This window comes from Neomonachus schauinslandi, chromosome 4, assembly GCF_002201575.2.
Source record: "Neomonachus schauinslandi chromosome 4, ASM220157v2, whole genome shotgun sequence".
Taxonomy (NCBI): Eukaryota; Metazoa; Chordata; class Mammalia; order Carnivora; family Phocidae; genus Neomonachus; species Neomonachus schauinslandi.
The window spans coordinates 52,044,609-52,071,743 of NC_058406.1; the positions used below are offsets into that span (position 1 = coordinate 52,044,609).

The following is a 27,135-nucleotide window of genomic DNA, read 5'->3' on the forward strand; positions in this document are numbered from 1 at the left end:
TCTGAATGCTGCCTCCCCAGAGGAGGCAGTGAGTTTCAAACTCCCACAGAACACAAAACGTTCACCGATTCAGCAAATATTTATGGAGTGCCTCTGGTATGTGCCAGGCCCTGCCACGGGTGCTGAGGAAAAGCAGTGAGCAAAGCACACAGTGCCCTCTGCCTATAAGCAGCTCATACTCTGGGCAGCAAGGCCATACAGACAAGAAACAAAGGGACACGGAAATAAACAAAGTGAGTCAGGAGGTAATAAAAGCCACTGAAGAAAACTAAAGCAGAGTGAAGGAGCCAGGAAGTGTGGGGTGTGGGGGAGGAAGAGGTGTTGTTACTTCATAGAAGGTGGTCAGGGAAGACTTCACCGATAAGGTGCTATCTGAGTGACATCTGAAGGAAGTGGTGGCTGTATACATTCCAGAGGAAGAGCATTCTAGGCCAAGGGAAGAGCAAGGGCCAGGGCCCTGAAGCCTAACTGTGGCTGGGATATTTGAGGGAGATGCTTTATTATAATGCTCGGCAGCCTGCTCTGCATTTGTTTGTGTGTCTATCTCCCCACGAGTCTGTGAGCCTCTGGAAGCCGGGGATCACTCACTAATGAACTCGCTGTCCACCAGTAACTGGCAGAGGGAAGATGGTGGGAACCTATCATGAGGAAGGCAGCTGAAGAGATGCTTCCCCAGATATATTGCGGTTTGGGAAGAGAGACTCAGAAGAAATACAGTAGCTGTTTTCATCTGAAGAACAGTCCTATGTAAAAGGAAGTACACTGAATCCCCGTTGCTTCAAATGACAGAAGTCAAATGAGTAGGAAGAAGTTAAAGAGAGGCGAACTTCAATTCCCTAGCAGAAAGGTACGTTTGTCTGTAACTGTCAGAGCTATAATCTACTGGCTGCCTCCTGCAGTACTGAGTACCCCATCACCAGAGGTATCTGAGTAAGGGCTTCTAGGTCTGAGATGCAGGTGGGACAAGATGTCCACCAAAGCCCCTTCCGGCTCTAAGGCTTGGTCACCCCACTGTTCCCACCATTTATCTGGCGCTTTAGGACAAGCTGACTCAGGATGCCATTGCTTACTACAGTGAAACTGGGACCCGTGTCCTATCTGTGTGTCTGGCCCAGCAAGGGGTTAGGAAGTGTCGCATCTCTTGGTCAGCGTGGAGAAGTTAGGGGGTTTAACTATGAGGAAACCCGGGGTGCCTGGCTGGCTCAGTCGTTCAGCGTCTGCCTTCGGCTCGGGTCATGATCCCAGGGTCCTGGGATCAAGCCCCGCATCGGGCTCCCTGCCCAGCGGGAAGCCTGCTTCTCCCTCTCCCACTCCCCCTGCTTGTGTTCCCTCTCTAGCTGTCTCTCTGTCAAATAAATAAATAAAATCTTTAAAAAAAAAAACTATGAGGAAACCCAAGGGGGAAGAAGGAAGGGTCTGTGGCGTGAACCAAGGTAAGAGATGACAGGAACGCCTGACCAGGGGACAGCAGGGATGGAAAAGAAGGCACCAAGTAAGTCCCAAACATACTCAACCAGCCCCCACCTAAACAACCGATGACAACTGTGTCTCAGGAGGCCACACGCCCCACCACTAAAATGTGGTTCTTTTCACACCAAGGGCAACTGAAAAAGTGCCAGAACCAACCAGATTGGACCGTGACAACCATTCTGTATGTTGTGGACGATCAGTGGGGGAGCCACATCGGTGCAGAGGTAATGATGGGCATCTGCCGTGAGCCGGAAGTAGCCGTCGACCAGCGACACAAAGGATAAGGCCTCTTCGTGGGACGAGAGCTTCAATTCCTGGTGAGAGAGAAGACATGCCCATGGTTACATCACGTGCCTACCACCTCGGGCAGCTGACTTTATGAGGAGGCACACAGCTTGGCTTGTATTTAAAACACAATGCAGAACGCATGAGCTCAAAACTAACTGCACCCCTTGCATTTATACAGGATTTTGACTGTTCCTCATATGTTCTTGTCTATTATCTCCAAACTATCAGATGAGGTATGGCGTGTCTGTGTGGGAGGAAGGGCAGAACGGGCAGCTGTGGCAGGCAGGAAACCTATGGAGAGGCTACTGCCCGGGTCCAGAGGGAGGAGCAAGCCTGCATCAGGGGCATGGTGGTATAAAAGTGAAATAAAAAAAAAAGAAAGAAAGAAAAGTGGAGGGAGTAGGAGCAGAGCGTGTGCAATGGCACCCTGGTCTTGGCACAGAGCAATGACTGACTCGGTAGCATCGCTCGCTCCCATTTTACAGAAAAGGAAACAGAGGCACAGGGGCTTCCTCTCATACAGAGTTGGTCTAGAAAGTGAAACGCCCAGATTTTTTTTTTTTTTTAATTATTTATTTATTTATTTATTTGAGAGAGAGAGAGAGAAACAGCATGAGAGGGGAGAGGGTCAGAGGGAGAAGCAGGCTCCCCGCCGAGCCGGGAGCCAGATGTGGGACTCGATCCCAGGACTCTGGGACCATGACCTGAGCCGAAGGCAGTCGCTTAACCAACTGAGCCACCCAGGCGCCCGAAACGCCCAGATTTTAATCCAGAAATGGTCCCAGACAATGATGAGGTTGCTAGATTAAGTCCAGAGACCTCAGAGGGTCTGGAGGAGGCAGACAGTCTTACTCAAAGTGGAAGATCAAAGGCAAAAATGGAGAAGATGAGAGAGGGAACTTCCACAGAAGGAAGGTTTTCAAAAAAACACCTGGAGGTGAAGACAGGTGGTTTTTTTTGTTTGTTTTTGTTTGGGGGGGGGGTTTTTTGGTCTTGGTCATATAGCCCTAAACAAAAACTGCCCATGTGAGAGAAGCCATGGGCTCAACCAGGAACATCTCCTGGAGAAGGAGGGTATGGAAAGCCATTTAGAGCTTTAACTCACAAGAACATTAAAAAGCACCGGAGCCTTCTGAGGGCAAAATGACATGTGAGACTAAGACTCTGTTCATAGCACTGGAGAAAGGACAGACTGGTGGTGAAGAAAAACAGAGACAAGAAAAATAGTCAAAGGGAAAGGGGTGGATAGAAGCCACTAGAAAGGATGGAAGTAAGTGGAGCTAATGACAGCTCTCTTGCCAAAGGAAGGGTCCACTGTGGACTTGTGAGCCAAGGAGGCCAAGGCCACCACAGGGACAGTTATTCAGTCAGGACACTCTGGGCTAAGTGTGCCTCCTTTCATCCACTTGCAGCTCCCCAAAGAGCAAACGCAGGGTAGTCTGGCCTGGGCAGCCCTTCACCCAGTCACATAAAAAAAAGTAAGACCATGTAAACACTTAAGTTCCCTAGAACAGAAGCCTAAATGGAAATGGAAGATGTCAAGAAGAGGCAGAGAGGAAAAATAAATCAAGATTTAATTTGATAACATGCTACCATCATGCCTTCCTGAAAGACCCGTGGCCAAAGTACTGCCTGATCAAAGGGCTTGGAAATTCCATGGCCGGGAAGGGACAGGGGACTGAGATAAAGAGACAGCATCACAGTGTTAACCACAGGTTCTGGAATCCGTTTCTGTGGGCTCAAATCGCAGGATCTCCACTTGCTATTACGGTTAAGCATAGGTAACCATCATTTTTACAGGTCACAAAGTGTCAAATATTGGCCATTTCAAATGGTTTAACCTAAGAACTGCATGACCCTGGGCAAGTTACCTAAGCTTTTTGTGCCTCAGTTTCCTCCTCTGTAAAATGAAGATAAGAATACACCTACCTCTAAGGCCAATGGAAATGGAAAGAGTTTACATTTGTAAAGCATTTGGAATGGGATGTACCTGGCATGTAGTAGGAGCCAGTGTTTGTCAAGAAAAATGAAGTCACAGGGAGATCACGGAGCTATTTCGCCCCACCTTCCTCCTGCTCCCTACACTGCACTGCAGCTGGGCTCTGACTGAGGTGACAGGGGCGCCGCCACCCGGGTGCCAAGCCGGGCTCCACCAGCCAGGACAGCATAGGGGCAGCGCACACACACTGTACCAGCTGACTGCTGCTTTTCCTCCTTGGCTACGCGTCTTCGGGGTCTGACCATGGTGAAGAGCCAGATCACGGAGGTGCCAAGCTCCTCCTCACTGCAGTCTCTGGGGAAGAGAATGCCCTGGAGCTGGAGCTGCCACTTTCTCACTCTGTCATCCTGTACGAGTGTCTACACCTGTCCACGGCCTCCCATTTCCCCACTGGAAATAGAGCCAAAATGCCTGCCTCTAAGATTCTTGTAAGGACTAAAGAAGATCCTGCGGACATAGCATATAATCCGGCCTTATCTCTGTAATATGCTGAATATCCCTCCCTCTGTTCTCCATCTTCCCACTAACATCTATCTGGACTCTTCTACTTCTCTCTTCACTTTATTTTTCGCTACAGTTTCCTGATGAAATTAACTTATGTTTATTGTTAAAAGGTTAGGAGAATAAAAGAAATTTAGATCATTAATAATCTCACCATAAAGAACAGCTGTTAATATTTGATTTTTCTAAGAGAGTATATATGTATATGCATTCCTTTTAAAAATGTTCTAAACAAAATTGGTACTGTTTGATAGAGAGTTTTATATTCTGCTTTTTTCCATATATTAAGCATTTTTCCAGATTATTAAAAAAATTCAGCAAATTGTTTATATAATATTCTATTACTCGGATATTCTACCATTCTATTATTGTATACTTAGGTAATTTTCAGTATTTTTACACTGTAAATTCCACTGGGACAAACATACTCATTCACAGGCCACTGGCTTCATCTCTCATTGTTTCTGGAAAACAGCCCTAAGTTCCCAAATGGAGGGATACATAAATATTTTCAAGGCTTTTAGTACGTGCTGCCAAACTGCTTTCTAAAAGGTATAAAAAGGCAAGTTACTCTAGATGAACAGGGTGGTCATCTGTTCTAAACCGGATCACCAGATTCGTTCCCACCACTGAGTGTTATCCCTTTGACACAGTCTTTGCCAAATCCGGGGCAAAACACGGTCGTTCCCCGGTGCTGACTACCTTCAGTCTGTGAGTGCCCCGCCTCGGCCGCCCACCCTCTCCACGTGCCGTCAGCCATGACTTCCCCAACACAAACATGTTTATTCTGGCAGCGTTGCTACGTCCCCTGCCAAAACTTGCGGGCCTGTCTAGATTATGTCCTTAAGTGAGACCAAAAAAGAGGAAGTGAGATTCAACACCCCTTCCTCTGTCCGAGAGTCACTTGGGTGTGCCCGACACCACAACGAGGACAGCCACTGTGGCCACAGCCACCAGCCTGACCAGTCTGCCGAAGTGCAAAGCAGGGCTTCCCACTGACCTCATCCCAGAGGAAACACTCAACTTGGCAGAGAGACCAAAGGAGACCTTGGGGGAAAAAGCTAACACTCACCAATCTCCCTTTCCTTCAAATCCACTCCCTTTTGTGAATTAAGTATTTATGCTGAAGTGTCTTTGGGAGGGCAGCAAACCCTGAAATAGAGACACATTGGCAAGACCAAAGAGAGGCACTGAAACATCCCAGTGTGACTCAAAAACCAGCACTGATAATGTCAGCGTCAGCAAGAGGGATTTCTGGCTTAAGGAGGAAAGAGAGACAGTCATCAAATTTTCTCTTTGGGACAGGAACTCTGCAAAGCAAGTGCCACATCACTGACCTCCACGAAGTCTCCCTCTCGTCACCGGATCCAGACAGAATTGCTTCCAGAGCAAACTCACCATTTTTTTGTTGTCCTGCTTATTGATGCTGACCACAGACTCCTTTATTACAATGTGGGTGATTTCAGGGAAGTAAGAAAAATTGCTCCACTCTTCCCGGATTTTGTTTTTCTCCTCATCCTTCTTGTGTTTACTTTCCAGTTTTTTCCGTTTCAGTTTGTTTTTTTCCTTTTCAACAGGAACAACCTGATAAGATGCATAAGGGTGCCAGAGTTAAGTTGGCTTTCTCATTTTCTATTGGTGAAAAAGGTAAATGCTTCTGGAAAACTAAAGCAGGGCCTACATTCGAGAAGACAACAACCAGCCTGCCTGGATTTACAGAGGAATTGGGGGAGGGGGCACATGTGGGCTTAGGATCGCAGTTTGGGGGCCATCAGGGAATCCTGGGATTTCATACCTAGGAGGGACCTTACCAAGCCCAGCAACTAAATGCTTCACATAATCTATAATGTACAAGTAAACTGAGAGAGGGAGATAACTGCCCACTAGACAGGCACCTACCCTCAGGTCCTCTCACTTCCAGACTGATATATGTTTCAACCCAGGCAGAGAACATGCCTTCCCAAATGTGGCTGGACAGAACACGAGCTTTCTCTTTCTAGAACTTACAACTGATTAGCTTGACTTCCTAACGACATTCAAGTTGAAACTTATTTTTTTTTCCCCAATGTTAAGTACTGGTAACTTTAATAAAGGTCAAGTATCCATTAAGTTTCAAAAAAACAAATTAATCAAGAGTGTATTATGTACAGGGCAGTGTTCTCAGTGTGGCTATAGGACTGTGAGCAAAGAAATATAGAGCTGTGCCATTGCTAGAGATGCTAACACAGAGTATTATCTGCCAGGCACTGATTTGACTGTTTTACATATACTAACTTTTAAAATCTTCAATGAACCCTCTTTTTTTTTTTTCCCAGGAGGAAATCGGAAGGGGAGACGAACCATGAGAGACTATGGACTCTGAGAAACAAACTGAGGGTTCTAGAGGGAAGGGGGTAGGGGGATGGGTTAACCTGGTGATGGGTATTAAAGAGGGCACGTACTGAATGGAGCACTGGGTGTTATATGCAAACAATGAATCATAGAACACTACATCAAAATAAATAGATAGATAGATAGATAGATAGGAAAATCAAGTTGAAACTTTCAAAAGGAAATAAGAATCCCATGCTTGAAGAATCTGTTAGTTATTAACTAGTTGGGTCATCATCTGAGCCTCCATTTCCCTGCCCATAAAACAGAGCTTACATTTCACAAGGTTCTTTGAGGATTAGATAAGTTCTCATTAACAGTGTCCCTATTCTATAGAAAAAAAGCACTCAGTAAGTGTTAGGCATTGTTTCCTTAGCATGAATAAAAGAGGAGAAAATAAATCTCACCATTACTTTAATATTATTGATAACCTTAATGATGATGACAGCAGCTATAATAATTTTTGAACATTTATTATATGCTGGGCTCTCTGCTGCCATTTTCTCGCAACAACTCCACAAGGCAGATACAGTAAGTATTTCCATTTTACAGATGAATAATATGCAGCTGATACAGGGAAAGTAACCCCCAAAGCTAGAGAACTATAAATAGTGGAGCCAGGATCTGAACCAGGTCCAGTTAGGTTTAAAACCCATGCTTTGAAACCACTCTGCTCCATTGCCTCATCCAACAAATACTTCAAAAAAGTGGCTTTAAATCGCAAAATCAATTACCCTATTTCATGGAGCCAGAAGCCTAAGTTCAATTCTTGGCACAATTGCTTGTTAGTTAGTTATGACCTTGGCCAAGTTTCTTAACTTCTCTGTGCCTCTTTGCATTCATCAATAAAATAGGGATAATGGTAGTACTCCCCTCAGGGCTTTTTTTCTTTTCCTTTTTTTTTTTTTTTAGGAATGAGTAATACATGTAAAATGCTTAGAAAAGTACCTAGTACGTGGTAGGTGCTCAGTAAATGTCTGTTATTATTATTATATTATTACATATTATATAGGCCATTGTTCTGTTTCTCTACTTCCCTACAGAAGGAAATCTTATTTAGATCTACTGCTGCATGAACACAATAAAAGATAAATGATACATGGTCTCTAACCTGAATACACTCAGTGGGTAGGGGTGGTGGACATGCAAACAGGTAATCCCAACAGGATAAACAGAACAGGTCTGTTCTGATGCATGATGGTCTGTTCTGATCAGCCACCTACCACCACTTACATTTGGTTTCTGTCTCCACTGGATTCCAAGATTTCCAGTTACCATCACTTCATAGTAGAGAATATTTCCACTATCATTCGGATGAAACCAATTCATCTCATTTTCTGATGAAATCAGTAACATGGAAGTCTCAAATATTTCAGCGCCATAATGTTTTGTCAAAGTTTCCAAGGTGGCCAGGTATTTCACCTTTAGGTCATGAGTAGATACACTGCTGTCACAAATAGTCTTATTGTTAAATTCCTTCAGGAAATCCTTGAAAACATTATTTATCCGCATCCTGGTGAGAAGGTTCCTCTGTCTGATGGACTTATTCAATGTTTCTGGAATATATCGCTTGTAGCTAAAACAAAATAGAAAAATATGTCTCTCTTTCATGTCCAGGTCAGCAGAGAATAGTACAGAAAGAAACCCAAGTCTATAAATCTCCCTTCCATGTGTTGCCCCATGGGAAAGGAAGACCTACTCCCAGTGGGGTCTTAGATGGAGTAAGAACTAGGAGATGATAATCACAAGGAGATGGAGGTGAATAGGAACTGAAGAGAGGGAAAACACATGTTCCACAGGTTTTACTGAAATGAGAATTCCTGCAAGTATCATCTAATTTTCTGGGTCACAAAGGCAGGCAGCAAAATTGACTTATCTGTGTGTTTGCTTGCTGGTGTCACTGTTCCTGTGCATGTTGGTACTCACATACACTGTTATTAAGATTCAGCATCAGTTAGAAAGTGGTTTGAAAGGTGTCAAGAGTGATTACAGATGCTGTGTATATTCTGCTTTTAGGTCTGTTTTCTAATTTCTCTATAAAGATCCCATGTTGCTTTTGTAAGAAATGGGAAAAAACACAAAATCTAATTAAATACAAAAGACTTTGTGTCTGCCACATCAAAGTGTCCCAGATGTAGTAAATGGATTGACAAGGAAGCTGAAAGATCAGTTACTTATGCTGGTGCTAATGGGAGAGTATCTATGACTAACAGTCTCAACAAACTGATACACTGCTAGAAGGAGCCAGTTTTAAGAAGAGTATGAACACCCATGAAGGAAAGAACAAACGGGGGACCAGACAAGTGGGGAGACCGGTCTGCCTATCACTGCCAGAACTGAGACGGCCTGAAAACTGTAAAGTTTGGAATTTAGCCCCCACAAATACTGTAACATTTTAGGGTAATGTAACAGAGAGGAAGGTCAGAGAAGAGGTGTCATTTTTCACCTTAGTCTCATGACAAAGGAAAGAGGAGGTGCCCAGAGCAAAAGCCACAGAAAAACGAGAAAGCAGCAGCAGAGCAGGTATCCAGTCCTGCATCACCGAGGAGTAGCCCGCAGACTCTGCTCCAGGGCAAGAGATACAGGGAGGAACCTTCTGAGAAGGTGCATGCCACCTACCACAAACAATACAGCTCTAATAACTTGCTCTTCACAATGAGACATTCATAAGAACTCCTTGGTAAATACACAGATATTTTATAGATGGGTAGAAATTACAAAGATTGAATATTCCCCCACAAAGACTTGATCATGAATGCCATTTTTAAGTAAATACAATTTTCTTGAGGTAACATCCTTTGCATGAAATTCACAGCTCTCTGGTGAACTCTAGTTCAGGCTATGGATGGCAGTAGCTGCCTGTAGAACAATACTGAGAAGGATTTTAAGACAAGTCTTGCACAAAAGGAAAAAGTGTAGTGATAGAAGGTAATGCCCACCATGGGCAGAGGCGCAAGGGGTGGGCACATAGGCCACCCATCTGATTGGCATCCCTAGCCCAGAACTTTCACCCAAGTACAAATTTCTGAGGTCATCAGCCAACATTCATTATATTATCATTATAACTGTGCTACCTTTTATAAATGTTCTAAACAAGATTTGGGCTCTGCAGAGAGCAACGGTCAGCCAAAAACTGGCAGTGGTTACACTGAGACGTGTGAGGACGTATCAAAATAGCACCATCCCCACGATCAATTCTTTAGCCAGCAGGAAGATTTACCTGATGTCCTTGGGCAGTTCTGGCAACTGCATCTTCTTCATCATGGCGTAGTGGGAGATGGCCAGGACAGCCATTCCCAGACATTCGTTCTCAATATCATGCCCATCCTGCTCGGTCTTGGGGTCTCGAATGGGAGCCAGGCATTTGACCAAATCATATTGTCCCTTTGGAGTAGAGGTGAGAAGAAATGAACCACCACTTAAGTTTCTAATCTTGAGAGGAAGGTTCCCCCACACAAGGAGGTGCCACCCAGAAAAGCAGTACAGCAATGAGACTAACAAGATTTATAGTTTTCTCTGGCACCAGAGCTCTTTCTCAACAGTTGGGTATGAAGAGGCTCAGAAAATGTTCTCCCCAGGTTAACTGGTTTATTTAACAAATATTTATTGAGTAGTGTGTTAGCTGCTGATGAATAGCATAAACATGTGAAGCCCCTTCTCAGGGCTTATCTAGAAGTGATGGCAACCAGCAGCGCGTACTGGGCTCGGACAGCACCTGGGCAAGGGAGGGTGACAGCTGGCTGGGGTTGGCTCGCTGATCCCACAAACATATGCGGAGATATTCTAGCCTGGGAATTGGGTGTATGACTGACAGGGCACCACACCCTGCTCTGAGGTAGATTTAGAGAAAGGCAAAGGAATCCACATTCTACAGTGCATCATTAGCACACAGAAGTTTATCAACATCTGTTGTTTAAGTTTCTAGGAGTGAAATGTGTCACCAAAATATGCCCCCCTCCCTACTGGAGGTGCACAGCATCCCAAGAGCCAGTGAGGGCTTCAAAAACAAAAAAGAAAACTAAAAATCAGTACCTGCCAACCTAGATGTCTTGTACAGAGAAATGACGATGATGTCAATGATAGCTCCCCTTCCTTGAACCCTACCCGCAGGGCTTGGCACTGTGCTAGCTTCCTTTTACTTACTGTTTCACTTAATCTCCGCCACAGCCCTATGAGGTGCGTGCTAACATCATCACCTCTACCTAACGGAAGAGGAATCTAAGGCACCCAAGGGTTAAATCACTTCACTCACTCATTCGGTAATTACTGATTACTGAGAACCAATTATGGGACAGATGTCATTCTAGGTGCCAGGGAGATACATAGCAGTAAGAGAGACTGCATTCCTGACCTCAGGGAGATTCCATGCTGAGAAGAAAGAATAAACAAACAGAAATAGAGAACATCAAGTAGCTATAAGAGACAAAGTCAAGTGGAAAGAGAGTGCTGTGGGAGCCAGGGACCCAGGAAGTGGTGGGGGAGAGTCGAACCTAGATGTGACTCCAGGGCTCTGGTTCTTCAACACTGTGCTACAGCCACACTCCATCCTTACTAACACCAAGTGCACGGAATTCTTTGGCCTTTCTCTAGCTGGAACAGAGATAGACGTGAAGTTCTGGGGGTGGTGTTTCTACATAAGCGAGACACTCGCTTTCCCTGAAGGGACTTCAGTTTAGTGGTTTCTGGATGGAGGCTTCTCACTGCTGCAGATCCTCTTCTTTCCAAGATAGGACTGCTTGTTTCTCTCAGGGAAGAAAAGGACACTATTCGCTTCCATAAACTCCTAAGGACCAGCAACAATCATCTCTGCTAGCAACGTGTGAAGAGCAGAACAAAATCGGAAACTATTTTGCTTGGCTGTGATTTTCTGTAAACACCACTGTATAACTACCTCAACTAACTCATTCCTGAACCTCTCGAAGGTCAGGAGGTCATTACACTCTAGTGCAATACTTATTCTTGGAAGTACGGCACGCTCTTCCCTTTGAAAATATGAAACTGGGAGGTTGAACAAAAGATGCTCCATCTGAAAATGGCCAGTTTGTTTAATTTTTTTCCACACACTATCTGCCCAGGCTGTACATTTCTGCTGTCTCTAAGGCCAATCCTCAGGTATGTACGGAATGGGCATCAAATGCAGCCAGAAACTAAAGCTGTACAATGGAATATAACTGGGACATAAAAATCACATGTGAAAGTATAGCTTAACGAAATAATACAACACACACATAAATACACGTGGAGGTTGCCCACGACAACCTGTTACTGTAACGGTGATAGCATAATAGGGAAAACTTAAGAAAAACCAAAAATGTCCACAAAGAGGAGAGGAGTTAAATAAATGAGGGCTTTCGCTCTGGATTACAGCCTCATACTCACTTCCTACCTGAAATCTCCACAGGCATCTCCAAAAGAGAATGCCTAATTCCCACCTCTTCTCCAACCTGCTGTTCTCTGCCTTCCCAATGTAGGGAAGGACTCCATTATCTATCAAACATTGCCCAAAATCATCTTTGATACTTCAGATTCTCTCCCTTTCCACAGCCAACCCATTAGCAAGTCCTATCAATTCTATCTCCAGAATTAATTGTAGATCCACCCATTTTTCTCCAACTCTCCTGCCACTTCACTAGGCCAAACCAGCATTTTGCCTCACCGGGACCAAAGCACATGACCTGCTCCTCGTCGGCCTTCCCAGTCTCACTCCTTATCACCCCCCTCTCCTTCAGCCACACTGACTCTCCTCTCAGCTCCTGCCTGCCTCAGAGCCTTCCCACATTCTGTTCCTCCCCATCAGACATTTTCAACCAGGGAGATTTTGCCCTGCAGGGGCTATCTGGCAGCATCTGGAGACATTTTTGATTGTCACAACTGGGGGGATGGCATCTAATGAGTGGAGGCGAGGGGTGTGGGTAAATATCCTACAATGCATAGGGCAGTCCCTCAGAGCAAAAAAATGTCAACAGTGCTGCTGCTGGAAAACTGTGCACTACAGAGCAGAAATACTTTCCCTACTCCTTCCTCAGAACTGCAGACTCCTTGTTCTTCCAGATTCAGTACAAGTGTCACCTCCTTAGAGACCTCTGATATTTAGATCTTCCCAATCCAACCCTCTCCCCACATTCCCTATCACAAAAGCCTTTTCCTTCATGGCACGTCTCACAATTCTTATGTATTTCCTATGTATCATTTTATTTGCTTATTTGTTTTCTGTTTGTCCAACTTGATTTTGTATCTGATGCTGGCAGAGTCCCTGTCTGTCTTGTTCACCACAGCACCTGTAGCATCACAGCAAAGAGTACAGAGATGCTCAGTAGTAAATATTTGTTGAATGAGTGAATTATTATGAAGCCATTAAAACAAAGAGCTATATTTTTAATTGACATCTGAAATATCATCAATAGGATAGATAAAAAGGCAGTTTATAAAATGATCCGATATTTTCTAAAAACTACACAGTACATAATATATACCTGCATGGCAAAATCAGGAAGCATAGCACCAAAAATGTTGGTTATCTCAGGGTAATATAATTTAGGTGACTCTAACTTCTCTTCTGGCTTTTGTCTAGCATCTAATCTTCCTACCCTACTACTGCTGTGACTCAGAGCAGCCACCTCCTTCCTCCCCAAACGTTACTCTGACTGCTGAGATGTCCCCATTCACCCCACTGAACTACACCCTCCCTCACTTGCAGCTTCCCTCTGCTCTTCCACAGGAGGCACTGCAGATGAGAAGTAAAATGACAGGAGATGGGGTGGGGGAGAGGAACAGGGAAGAACTGAAGCCTCAAAAACCCACAAGTGGGACAACCAGCCCCCTGGAACACTGAATTGCTGCCTTTCTCGTTCTCATCTCAGGCAAGTCCAAGGGTGGCAAGGACTGCCCACAGAGCAGGCCAACAAACATCCTAGCTACCAACAAGTTCAGCTGCCCAAGGGAATCTGAACCCTGTGATGCCTCACCCATCCCGGGAACTCCAGGTTCTCCTGGGCCCAAACTTCTCACCTGAGCAAACAGATATTCCAGAGAGCTGGCGTCAAGGAGAGGGGTTGCATCTGGGACTTTTTTTTTCTCATAGCCATTTTTCTGCTTCTTTGGAGAATGTCGCCATACAGACTGCTCATTATCATTGGTCCCATGCCAGTTGGTGAAATAGAACCTGGAAGGAACGAAAATAAATGTCAGTTTTGGGAAAGGGGACCTCGGAACACGTGGGAGAGGTGTCCTCCTTGTACCCAGAGTGCTCAGTGCTGGAGGCTAAACTTGCCCGAAAAGCAAACAGACAGACCGACCTTTCAGCTGTGGAGCACTTCATTAGTTATAAAGTCCTTTTTTCTTTTCACTCTTATAAGCACTCTGTGAAGAGTGTCCTGCCAGAACCTGTCTCTGACTCAGGGAGATAAAGAGACTTTCCACTACATCTTCCTAAATAGGAGAATACAGCTGACTAGAACCAGAGCTGGCCCAGCCACTCCCTTCACCTCTAATAATGCCATCCTGCCTAGAATCCAAGACCTATTTTATGCACATTTCAACATTTCTGTTCAATTTTTAGTTTCCTTGTATAATCAAGATATACAGTTAATATGGCAGTGTTTCCTATTTCCCAGACGACTGTTATTAAATTGATAGTTTATCTTATAATGAACAGAGTTAAAGTAGAAGAAATATATGAGCACTGCTACAAGCATCAGCTTCCAGGGGTGTGAAATTAATAAGCACTTTATGCCATTTCATCCTTACAGCAACTGCACAAGGTAGGTTCCGCTGTTTCTATTTTATAGACAAGGAAAACTGAGGTTCCAAGAGGCTAGGTGACCTGACCACAAGCCTGTTCTCTTAACTACTAGTTGCCTCTGCCACCTGTAAGAGAAACATAGTGAGTTCTGGGATGTGTGAAAGTGACCGAGCCAAGCTGGTCCAGCCCATCTCTAGGCCATAGACTCAGCTGGTACCCGGGTCTTTCTCCTTTGACATGCCCGTGTGCTGACAAAAAAACAACTATGACATGAAGAAGCAACAAATAAAATTTCCTCCCAAAAAAGTGCTACCACTAAACTCAGACATCTGTCACTGAGCTGTATTTGCAAAGCCTACACACGCCAGGCCCTGTGCCAGGCTGGGATTCAAAGGGCATAGTCCCTAGTGCTCTGGGGTTCCTTATCTATATGTGTATATGGCAATCGGTCAAATCCAACAATAGCAATAAAGTAACATACAAGGGGCACGTCTCATAAGTAGGACGACACTGCGACTTTCATGGAGCCCACAGTTTTTCCTTCCTTCATAAAAAAAATATTAAAGTTATATTTCACATCTGTGTTGATATAAAGATTAATACAATCCAGGCCGGATTATATTCATTTTTTCTCTGATTTTAAAAGAAATTAAAGCACTTTTGTGAGTCCTTAATAATATTATGAGCCCTAGGCACTGTGCCTAATAGATAAGTTGTCCCTGGACAGAAGAGAGTCTTTGATGAGGTGCCAAAGGAGGGAGAAACCGCCCTCCACTGCCCGGGGAGGTGGCAGGGAAGGGGGAAAGGGTTGGGAAGAGAAGCTGGGACTGGAATAAAGAAATGCCAGGCTTTAGAGCCAGGACCATACACCGCTGGCTGAGGAGACAGCAAGGCTGGCTCATGTGAGGCAGATCCCCCAGAAGAAAGCCCCATGGGAGATGGACTGAAATGAGAGAGGCTGAAAGACAAGAAGATGCCTATGACAATATCCTGGACAATGCTGTGAGCTCTGTGGGGGCAGAGGCCTCAGCTGTCTTGCTCAGCAAGGAATCACCTAGCATATAACATATGCTTAATACATGATTTTTGGATGAATAACCAACAAATGAACGAACAAGTTGAGGAGACGCAATTAACATAGAAAGGGAAGGATGGATAAAGAAGTTACTATAAGAGTAAAATTAACATTTTAAAACTTTCATGGATTCTATACAGTCCATCTTCCCTATAATTTATGAAAGTGAGAATCTGACAGTGGGCTTTGGTGTCTCTCACTCACACACAGAAAGAATCACATATCCATGGAGCCCGTGTGCAGCATGAACCACAGCTGTGGGATTGTCCTCTAACCCTTCTATGTGAGAGGGGAGCAGGCCCCGGTAATGGCAGAAGCCTGAGGCTATCAGCTGATGAAGAGGCTGGCATTTATGCTATGGCCAGACTGAGGAGTCTACTCTTCAAGGGCAGCACAGAGCACAGGACAGAGGACTCAACCAAGATCAGTGATCCCGTGCAGGCAGAAAATAAGAGGTGAACTGGTCCTACCAACTGAGCAAATACAGGAAAATCTGACACTGGGGCAGAAAAAAAATCCATGAGGACACAGCCAACTCCTCTGGCTACCAAGTCAAGTCCAAAACAGAGAGTTTTTGTCATTCACACAGTAAGCAGACATCTACTAGAAGTTCTAGGGGTCTGCGTGGAAGAAGACAGGTGAAAGGGTCTAAACAAGCCGATGAAGACAGCAGCTAAGAGATTCTGAACACTGACCCTGTGCCAGGCACTTTGTACATGAACATTCAGAGCAGGGCTCTCACAGAAAGGCATGCAGACAGGTAAATTCTGTTCGGCAGTGGAGGACAGTGGTGATGGGAAGTATATGCAATGTGGAAATGCATCTGGGAAAAGGGGTAAAAGGATCTGCAGGATGGAGGTTGTTTGAAAGAGAAGCACTGAAGACAGCTTTTCCCTGAACCAGTCCAAGGCATGGTTCTGCCACATCCCACTCAGTCTCTATGAGAAAGAGTCCTCGGACCTGGTAAAGCCAATGGCCCAACATACCCTCTTTGGGCAGAACACGATCTTCAGTCGGGTCTGAACAAACACACTCTTCGAGGCTGTCATCTGAGCCCTGTGGGACCAGTTTTGATTTGAAAATCTTTTGGCAAGATGTTCGGACAGGATGAGGATGAGGGAATCAAACTTATGTGCCACTTCGCTACTTCAGAAACAGCTGAGGGGAGCCTAAAACAAGGCTGGGTCTCTAGAAATGGCCCATGGTTAAAGGACGACCGCTTTCTATGTAATAAGATGACGAAACAAAAAACAAAAACCTTTAAATCAGTAACTACCAAAATCAACGCCTTCTTAATTTTGTCCTAGTAAAACAAAACTAGAAGGTACCTTGAAGTCAGAAACTCTACACTTTGTTTTAAATTCGAATGTAATTAACATACAGTGTTCTATTAGTTTCAGGTGTACAATATAATGATTCAACAATTCTGTAACATTCCTAGAAGAAAACAGAGGCAGTCACCTCTTTGACATCAGCTGCGGGAACGTTTTTTTCTAGATAGGTCCCCTGAGGCAAGGGAAACAAAAACACATTGAGCTATTGAGAGGACACCAAAACCAAAAGCTTTTGCACAGGCAAGGAAAACCATGAACAAAACAAAAAGACAACCTACCAAATGGGAGAAGATAATTGCAAATGACATATCCAATAAGGGACTGATATCCATAATAAAGAACTTCTACAACTTAAAACCACATAATAATCCAATTAAAAACTGGGCAGAAGACATGAATCAACATTTAGACATAAAGACAGCCAACAGACACATGAAAAGATGCTCTACACTCCTTTTTAAAATTAATTATCAAGATGTTCATCAAACTTGGGCCACACACAAATTCCTAGTATTAGAACATGCTAAGGAAAAAAAATAAAGAATGGCATAAATACACGCAGTATAACAGCTGTGTAGATTCCTTTTCAGAATGGCGGGGAGGGACGACACAGGAAGGGAGACAGATAAACAGACAGACCTGTCAAGGAGATATGCCTTCCTTGCAAGTTTCTGAGAAAACTATATTACAGATGACTGCATATTCTAAGTTTACATATAGATATTATCCACAACAAATTCTCCTTAGGTTTCTACAGAACTTTACTAGTGGACAGTGAAATTCATTTGAATGAAAAAGAAAATTTTTTTTCTTAAAAAGGAATAAAACATAGGCTTATCTTATATTAAGATATATTATTAAAAACCAACTATTAAAAGCATTATCTAAAAACAGAAAATTAAAATCGAAGCACAGAGTATTTCCCAAAATAGAGCTGGGATTCCACTGAAATAGTCACTAACATTTGTTTTCATATTACACCTTCTTTAGTGGTGAGATTATAAGGTTTCAAAGTTTTTGTAGTTTGTTGTAATGCAAATGTTTTAGCTTAGGGTGGGATCTTTTTTTTCCAAGTTCAAAGAGCCTGTGGTAACAAAGCAATATCCTGTTGAAGCGCAATGTCAAGTACAAAGTCAAGGTGCCAAAAAAACGAAGTAGCCCAGCACTTCCTGGCAGCTAACAACAGGGAGGAGGCAAAGACAGCTTTTAATGGTAAGCGAGGGACTCACACAGTCAACAAAGACCAAAGTCTCAAAGAGGGCTCTGGGGCTGACAAGAGGATTCACTAGGTATGTGACTCTGGGTAATTCACTTCTCCATTTGGGACATCAGAATCCCCCCCCCCAACAACTGCAATAGTTGAATTAGGTAAACTCAGATCTCATCCAAGCCCCCAATTCTACCATTCCAGATTCTGAGCCAAGTGGAGAGACCTACAGTGAAATGCCCCCTTCCTAGACTTCCACGTTTCAATGTTGGATCACAGAGCCAAGCCCCAGGCCACAGAAAGCAAGATTACACTTTGAAAAACAAATCCAAATATAGTCTGAAGGCTCAGCTGGGTGGGGTGAATGTTTCCCTAAATCTGGGGTGTGAAATCTCACATGCTACACACCTCTCCCCTTAAGGTGAGACCTTGGGTGAGTACAGAAAGAAGAAAAAAAAGTCAGTCTTAGGATGATTATCAAAGAGAGATCTGGTTCAACTGCCACTGAGAAAAGCATCCAGGCCATTCTGGAATATTAACAACTCTACCAACTTCCCAAAGGAAACAGCTGCTAAGATACTGGGCAGAGCCTCTGAGATCCCCGAGGGCTTTTCCAGCGGGTCCCTACATTTCGTTAGCACCTGAGCAAATCTACTGATTTCATCTCATCTATGTAAATTAAGATGCTTTTCAAAAAGTATTCACCCTGTTTATAAGGTCTTTTGCTAACTACACATTCACTCGTGCTTAACTAGCATCTAACAGACCTATTTTCAATTCTGGGTACAGAGCAAATGGGCTTATAAACTCAAGAGCCTACAGTGAAATATTGAATGTCTATGCCACCTTGGGAGACTATGTGACATTTAAGAAAGTCTACAATATAGAAGAAGAGGCAAGGACCCATCAGAAGAAAAATTAAGAGTCCCACCCACTAGACAAAAATCCTCAGGGAGTGGATCACAACATCTACCCCTTGAGAGCAAGACCAACCTAGAATTTCTAGGGAACCACTTCAAGCAGTGTTTCTCAAACTTTTTAGCTGGAACTTTCATGAAGAAATAGTTTATTGTATCATGACCTGGTACATACACTTGCATATCTCAAAGACAAGTTGTGAAAAAACAATATTCTTAGGATATGTGTATACATATCCTGATATATCCTGATATTACCTATTCTCGCCTGTTTTTTTTTTTTTTAAACAAATTCTGGTCACAACTCATTAAATTCATAACCATGACTCACTGCTTGAAAAACTCTGCTGTAGGATACTAATTCTATTCAAAATATGCTCTGCATCATAACAATGTCTTTTCTAAAATGTGGCAGAAGAAGGTGATCAGATTCATCTTGAATTGTATTTCAAATACTGAAAAAGTCCGTTCTCTTACCAAGCAAATACAAAACTTACCAATAACAAAATGACTACAAATTTTCTTAGTAAGTGACTCAGGGCACCAGGCTAACTGTCATACCCCTGCAAGAGGAAGCCAGGCAGGCACCCATACCTCATCCGGTAGTGGAGCCGGAGTGATGTCTTGTCATCAACAGTGATGGTGCGATTCGGGGCATACCAGAGCTTGGTGTTCTCATCATACAGGGCAAAGAGGTTGTGACACAGAGGAGAGATACCTGGGGGAAAAGTAAAGAACATATCTGAAAATTAAAGATAGATACATTAGGCCATCTGTTCCCAAAGCACAACATAAGCAAAGACAAGAAATTCTCTTATCTCAAGAATCTAGGTCACATTTTTATCCTCTTAGGGCAAATGTGACTTCCAACCATGTTCAATCAGGCACTTTTAATCATGATAATTAAGAACCATGGCTCCCCAGGAATATGTACTGTAGCTCCTGGCAAACCAGATTAAACCTATTTTAAAATAAAAGTCTAATGATATTTTTCATCACAGTGTCTATGACAGTCTTAACAAATCCTGCCTAAAAGAAAAAATATGCCAGCCCACAGGTTCCCAGAGCCCACCTGATGTGCACCTTGCTAATCCCAGAAACATTCTTGGAATTTGGGAAATCCCCAATCTGTCTCCTACAGAAATGTTTTAACAATTCTAACACACTCTGATTATGCATTAAACATGCAAAGAAGTTCCTCGCAGTAGCACACGAAATCATGTGTTAGAATAAATAACCAAAGTGATTTTTGTCAGTTATAAAAATCTATCACCATTAATAATAAATACACTTCTTAAGTACTCTGTATAGTTATCATAAATATTTTTTATTAGTAGCCAACTAACAAGAAGATATCTGCTTAACAAAAGTGGTCCAATAGTGCTCCCTTGCCTCTCCCCCCACCAACTGCCTCCTTTGATAGAAGAATGATTAGAAAGATAAAGGAGACTATGAAGCCAGGAAAGCGCCTTTCCACTTACTTCTGAGCCCGTGATTAAAATTACACAGACCTACAATCTAAAAGCATGGGAGGAAGGGAAGAAGGTGACTGCACATAATCCATTATGACTGATATTTCTATGCATGGCCAGGCCTCAAGCTAAGATACGGTCAACTTAACCGAAAAATATATGGAAATATAAGGTAATCAGCATTTCCCAAATCAGACCTCTGAAACGAGACTGACACTGACAGGGACCCTCGCCGGCCCGCCTGTCTATTTAGACTCTTTCCAGTGCACACACTGCGTGATGATGCGACAGATGCCTTGGCATCCTGATGCCCTCTCACTGGAAGTCCTCAATTCTTTCCTCTCAAGGTATCTGGACGAACCCCTCAGAAGTCACTCCCCCTTATAACAGAGAAGATGGGGGTAAACTTCAAAGAGCATTTTTTCTTGGGAACAAAAGCAAATGAGTTTTAGATCCAGTATTGTCAAGACTATGTTTTAGGTATACTATAGTTTTTCATTCATGAATTGGCCTTTCTGGACTGGCCTGGAAACCCAGCCTCTCTTCATATGTACACAGATTTGAATGTGCCACTGATACGTACATATTGAAGCATAATTTATTTGTAATCATCAATTTGTATCCTACCACAGGTCTGGCTCTAATAATATTCGTACTTATAAACAGGAAGATCAAAGATAGCTTTTTATACAAAAAAGTACTGAATAATGGTAACAACAACACTTTAACATTTACTGAGGGTTAAGTGTCAGGCATCAGGCTAACACACTCTACATTGATTATCTTTTAATCCTCCTAACACTTAATGAGGTAATTAATGTTCCTGCCATTTTACAGGTGAAGAAACTGTGGACTCCCGAGATTTAGCCTGATTCAAGGCTACTCGGCTAATAAAATGCAGAGTTAAGATTCAAACCAAGACAGAGCTACTGAGGAAGTAAAATAATGAGAGCTGAAAGAACAAAAACTGACCATATATTCAGTGGACAACATGAAAGAAAACAATACTGCCTCCAAATACCACTTACTGTAATAATAACCAGAGCTATAAGAATATGTGGCATTCTGTACTCATATACCTTTAAAATTAATAAATGTTGGCAACATTCCCCTGAGTCCGTTATCAAAGAGCCCACTCATTCTCTCCAGACTGGGTTTCGAAGCTGGTGCCCCACGCTGACTGGCCCTGAGCCCAGAGCTACAGCAGACGCAGTGGCTGCATCTGCCTGCGGACTCAGGCTCTCTCCCCTCGTCTCCTCTAGCAGCGGTCCCTTGCTCTCTTTATTAACTGAGTCCAGCAATTCCGTTCAAACACCACGGCTGGGCTAACAGAATAAACACTACAAACCAAACCTCAAGGGAAAGGAGAAAAAAACACAACACCTAAAAAAAAAAATACATTAGAAGCACCACTTTACATCTAGTTGTTTTGCTAATTACAAATACTTTCAAAGCTGTCGTCTAAAGCTGGTTCCTTATATACTTTGCTATCTAGTCAAAATAACTTTAAAATATTAACACATTTCCCCCCTCATAATCTCCATAGCTAAGCCAATTTTATCTAGTGTCGTGTTTAGTTAGTTAAGGGCCTACTACACTCTTCCCTGCAGCACCAACCTCTCCCCTTTTATTGGAACTCTGGTTTTTAAAGCGTCTGAGGCAGAGAGATACATATCAGAAAGAAAAATGGGTTTCTAGACAAGCTGTATCACAAACTAGGTAGGTATTTCTTGAAATGTCTATACTACCCCAACATAGTTGATATAAAGGAAGCATGGATCAGACCGTCTGCCATTATCGCTGGTCATATCATCATCATAAAATGAGGTGAGTTTTTTTTTTTTAAACAGCTTTTTAAGATATAATTTACATATCATAAAGCCTACCCATTTTAAGTGTAAAATTCAGTGAATTTTAGTATATTTACAGTTACACAACCATCACCACAATCCCAGTGGATCAGATCTTCATTTAAGTTTCTATGATTTAACTTTACTAGTCATATACAAAGTAGGTAGACAAAAACTGTCACTGATCCCAAGTTCAAAGGATAACAAAGGGGGCATTTTGTTATTCAGTTTGGTTTCTCACCTTCCGAGGGCAACAGGGGGAAAAAAAAAAAAGGGGGGGGGGGGAAGGACCATATTGTTCACAGCCTCACTGCCCTTTTTACAGCCTGGCATTCTGACCGAGCCACAAAGTGACAACTTCTCACTTCAAGTCAGCATCATGAGGGGGGAGCAGATTATAGTGGCAGAAGCATGAATCATACTTTTCAGAAGTTTTGAATAATCATTCAGATATTGAGAGATGCCATTACTGAGCTTGTGACTTTGTACCAGCTGTTTTTACTCATTTAGGGCTGATGTTATTCCCATTTCCTAGAGGTAGGGGAAATAAAACCTGAGCCTCCAAAGAAAGCAAGCATCATTCCTCGGTATCGCAAGCTCATGAGTGACAGAGCAGGAACAAGCCACTTTAGGACGAAGAAAGTGAAGCTCCCAGAATTAAAATCACTGGCCTAAGGTCAAATGCAAGTAAGCGGCAGAGGCAGGGCAGAACCCCTGCCTCACGGAGCCCACGCCTCTTTCCAGTCAGCGGGGCTCCCGGGGGCAGAGACACCAGGATCTGCTTGCGGGACGGTGTCCCCCCGAAAATGTGCCCTGGGCAGCCGCCCGTACTCACAGCATTCCTGTGCGGCCCTGATGCACAGCTCCTCCGCCGTGTACTCTCCGCTGCCCAGCCTGAGGGGCTCCCTATCAGCAAGATAGAAGAGCACTTCCACCCCTGGCTCGGGGGCCTCCAGATTCACCTCGGTCTTCTTGGAGCTCCTCATTTTAGCACAGAAAGCCATGGCACTGCAGTCCTCTTTTATATTTAGATACTGTAATGGAAGGAAAACCAGACCATGTGGTCATTCTATGTGCTAAAAGTTCAAGTGGTACAAGAGAATATTAGGAAGGTAATGTAAGCAGGCAGAAATACCTCTCAAGCAGGTAAGTACCTCTCCCTGCACCTTCCCTCTCTGAAAATCGAATGCATCAGAACTTATGAGAGGTGAAACCATCCACTGTAATTACGAACATAATCAATTATGCATTCTAATTATGATCAGTCCATGTTCTCAAAAATCAGAATAATTTTAGACACAGCCTAAATTTGTTTTCTCTATCTGTACACAAGTGGTAGTTGAAAAATGTGGCTCATTCTGGGACCACTGATGTTAATGTTACCAATGCTGCTACCTCTATTGGAATCATTTCACTTTTGAATTGACCGACGGCACAGATCACATCATCTTTTAACTTTGTCTATCTCCCACTAACCTGCAAGCTCAGTGAGGTGATGAACCATGTCTTATCTATCTTCATGCCCCCAGAGCCTAGCCCAGGGCTGGCTCTGAGAAAGTACATGCAAAAGGACTCCCGATTCGGGTTCATGAGCCATATGGAAGGGTCTTGAAAATTAATGAACAGAACCAAGTCCCTGTCACTTCACGGGCAGGTAGGAGGATGGGCAGCACTTTGTGGCAGCAGAATGAGGGCTGGAAGCCTTGCTTTGAAGAGGTCAGAACTTGCTGGTAAGAAACTCGCAAATAAGTCATTCCCCTGAGCTCCCTCTAAAGGGAGGGCAACTAGGATCAAAGAGCCAGCTTCAGCAACTTAGCCTTAGACAAGGCAGAAAGGAGGGGGAATAAAGGAAAGCCCGACGCATTTTTTCTTCCCCTCACTCGATACTAATCGCTAATACAAACTAATTTCCCTGACCCCAGGTTCCTACTTTCCTGTTGCCTGCCAAGCCAACCTTCACTTAGCCCTCAAAGTAATGTCTCAGTAACATATATCAGATCCTCCAAAGGCTCCCCATTAATCTACAAGCGCAATCTCAAACTCCTCATAGAGGTCCTCTATGACCTGCCAGCTACCCCCCAGCCTCATCTTTCATCACTCCTAGCCTCTGACTTCATGCCTGAAAACCACAAAGCTGCCATTCATTGTTCTTGTCACCCCAGCTCCCTCCCCATCTTGTTTTTCCACACCTTCCTGCTTTTGGTCATCCTGATTTCTCTACCAGGAATACCTTCCCACCTCATCCTCTTCATGGCAAACTGCAATTTTCTTAATAAGTCAGCTTGGACATTACCTCCTCCAAGAAGCACCTATGAACCTCCATCCCCATCCCCCTAAGTTAGATGCCCTCTCCCAAGATCACTTCACTGCACTAACCACACTGGATTATGACCATCTTATGCACATGTCTGTCTCTCTCAATCATATACACTGTTCCTTAAGGGCAAGGACCATGTCACTCATCTTTGTATCCCCAGTACCTAGCATAGAGCCTTACATTTAATAGGTGCTTGCAGAATGGCCCAAGGAAGCTCCTCCAAACAAGGCAAGTCACAGAGTATGGACAACAGCCACAGGTCTTTTCACCAAACTCATGTGCTTGTTTATCAGCTGCCCTGGTGGACAAGATACTTACAGGAGAGACACGAACCAGGTATGCCTCAATGCTACAAACTGAGAGGCACTCAATTTTACTTGTTTCATCTCCAATATAAACCTGAAAACCAGAATCTTCCAGAACACAGGCTGAAAGACTAGGCTCATAACTTACCTTGAGGGTTCAGATCAACTATCAAGCAAGAAAGTTTTCAAACCCAACACTGAGCCCCCAACTCCACCCCACAATGAAAAATAGAAACAGAAAACAAAGCAGCTGCAGTCTGCTTTACAATGTAAGATAAACCTTTGTCCTTGAGATCCTATACAGGCGTGGCACGGGAAGAACTCAGAGACGGTGTTATACCCTTTCACCCTAAGAAAATAATCAGGTAAGTATACATAATTATATATGTACAAGGTGCGGCACCACTTAAAAACAACTGACAACGTCCAACAGGAGACGAAACAAAACAAGAACTATAAAGACAGAAGAATACTATGCAGCTGTTAAAAAAGGTGACATAAAGCTACATGAACCCACACTGGAAGATATATAGGACATACTGCAAAGTGAAAAAAGGCATAATATCCATATTATGATCCTTTTGGTCATGCACATGCATAATATGGAAAAACATACAATAAACTCTTAAAGTGCTGAATATCTAGGAAGGACTATAAGGGAACTTTACCTTTTACTTTGGACTTCCTATACTTTCATACTCTTGGGATTTTTAAACCAGCCACTCAACTTTTGGAAATGAACAAAAATACCGATATTTTAAAAGTAAAGGATATAAGGGCAGGTAGCCCGATAAGTTCAAGATCAGTTTCATTATTCTTTTTAAAAGATATTTTCCTTTTGGCCTTTTTAAAAAAATATGCAAATGTACATACCTGCATTTATTCGGCTGTCCAATGTCCTCCAAAAAGCAGACTGGATTTTCTTCTCTACTTTCCAAAGTCCGTTTAGAGCTGGGCTAAAGACAAGGATAAATAAATAAATCAGCTGCAGAGGTAATTGCATCAGAAAATAAGAGGACACTTTTATTAAGGAAGCAGCCCAAACCCATAAGTGGGCAGGAAAAAGCACTTGGGAGAAAGAAGGAAAAAAAAATTGATGAGGACACTGAGAGGACAGAGAGGCATCTGAGAAGATGATATTTTCACTGCTTCAAGAAAGGAAGCCAGGGACTTCTGCTTCCTGGCATAGAGCGCCCTGTCTAGTGTAAGTGAGGACCATGTGCCTTTTCCGTCAACAACCTCTCTCCTGAGGCTGTGAACAATAGTTTAGGACACCCAAAGATATGCACTTTTACTTCCCATTTCCATTTCCTTTAGAATCACCCTCCTCCCAACCAGTTCTGTCCTTGGCCTCATTTTAATGGTGAAATATCATATGATACGGTGAAAGGGGAAAGGCCTAGGAATTAATCTAATGAAAAATGCTTTTAGTTCACCAAATATTTTTTGAGCCATTCTTACTTGAAAACTTAGGTAGCAACATAAAAATACCAGCTTGTTTCTGGAGAATTAAAGTACCTGATCCCATCATCTTCATCACCCACCACCAATCACCACCACCACCACCACCCTGGCCCCAAAACACATACAGAGCTCTGTATTGTTTTAACAACTTTCCAGGTGCCTCTCACAAATTCTTTTTTAATAGTAGAATCAAATAATTCTTGCAACTAAGGAGCAAACACCCTTAGTGGTATGAAAGTGGTTTCTGAGTTAATACAGATTACTGTCTGTTTTCTGTTGGTCATTCAATACATTTTATCAGAATTCTACTTTAGAAGTGCACAGACCCAAGCAGGACACGGCAGAAGTACAAAGGGAGTGGGGAGAAGGAGATGAGGATGGGTTACCTCCGAGGCTGCAGGCCAGCATTCCCACAGGACCTTACAGTCCAAGTAGGAGATGGTACAAATGAAAACATAAAATCAATCTAAAATCAACTGTGTCACAATGTCATCTTCTGGAGGCCAGGAAGAGGATACAAGTATGAATTTTGATATGACAACTTCGACTTGGCTATTTTGACATGGACAATTTTAACAAGATTCAAAGAACAAATCATTGTACTCCCAGCTTTTAAAATTTTAATATGATCAATTGTTTTAATTATGTGAACAGATATCCTGCCCTGCATCAAAAGAGTAATGTGAAACTAGGTACATGCTAATTAACACCTTGCTTCGGCTCAGAAACAGAGTTTCAAATGTCACATTCAGGAAATTCATTATTTTCAAGCAGTTCTTCATTGCCAGAAACTAACCTATATTGGGAGGCCACAATAAAGAACAT

General features: G+C 43.2%; 1 protein-coding gene across 3 annotated transcripts in view; it reads right to left on the reverse strand.

Annotated features, from left to right (window-relative positions):
• JAK1 (Janus kinase 1) overlaps positions 1–27,135 on the reverse strand; it is a 157,036-nt gene that overhangs the window by 23,810 nt on the left and 106,091 nt on the right. For all 3 annotated transcript variants that reach the window (XM_021680000.1, XM_021680002.1, XM_021679999.1), the window contains exons 2-9: positions 25,720–25,802; positions 23,060–23,258; positions 19,497–19,620; positions 13,637–13,790; positions 9,849–10,012; positions 7,862–8,204; positions 5,657–5,842; positions 1,627–1,784 (exon numbers count right to left, since the gene is read on the reverse strand). In XM_021680000.1, coding sequence (XP_021535675.1) covers positions 1,627–1,784; positions 5,657–5,842; positions 7,862–8,204; positions 9,849–10,012; positions 13,637–13,790; positions 19,497–19,620; positions 23,060–23,258; positions 25,720–25,725 — 1,334 coding nt within the window. In that variant the 5' untranslated portion in view covers positions 25,726–25,802. The remainder of the gene's footprint in view (positions 1–1,626; positions 1,785–5,656; positions 5,843–7,861; positions 8,205–9,848; positions 10,013–13,636; positions 13,791–19,496; positions 19,621–23,059; positions 23,259–25,719; positions 25,803–27,135) is intronic.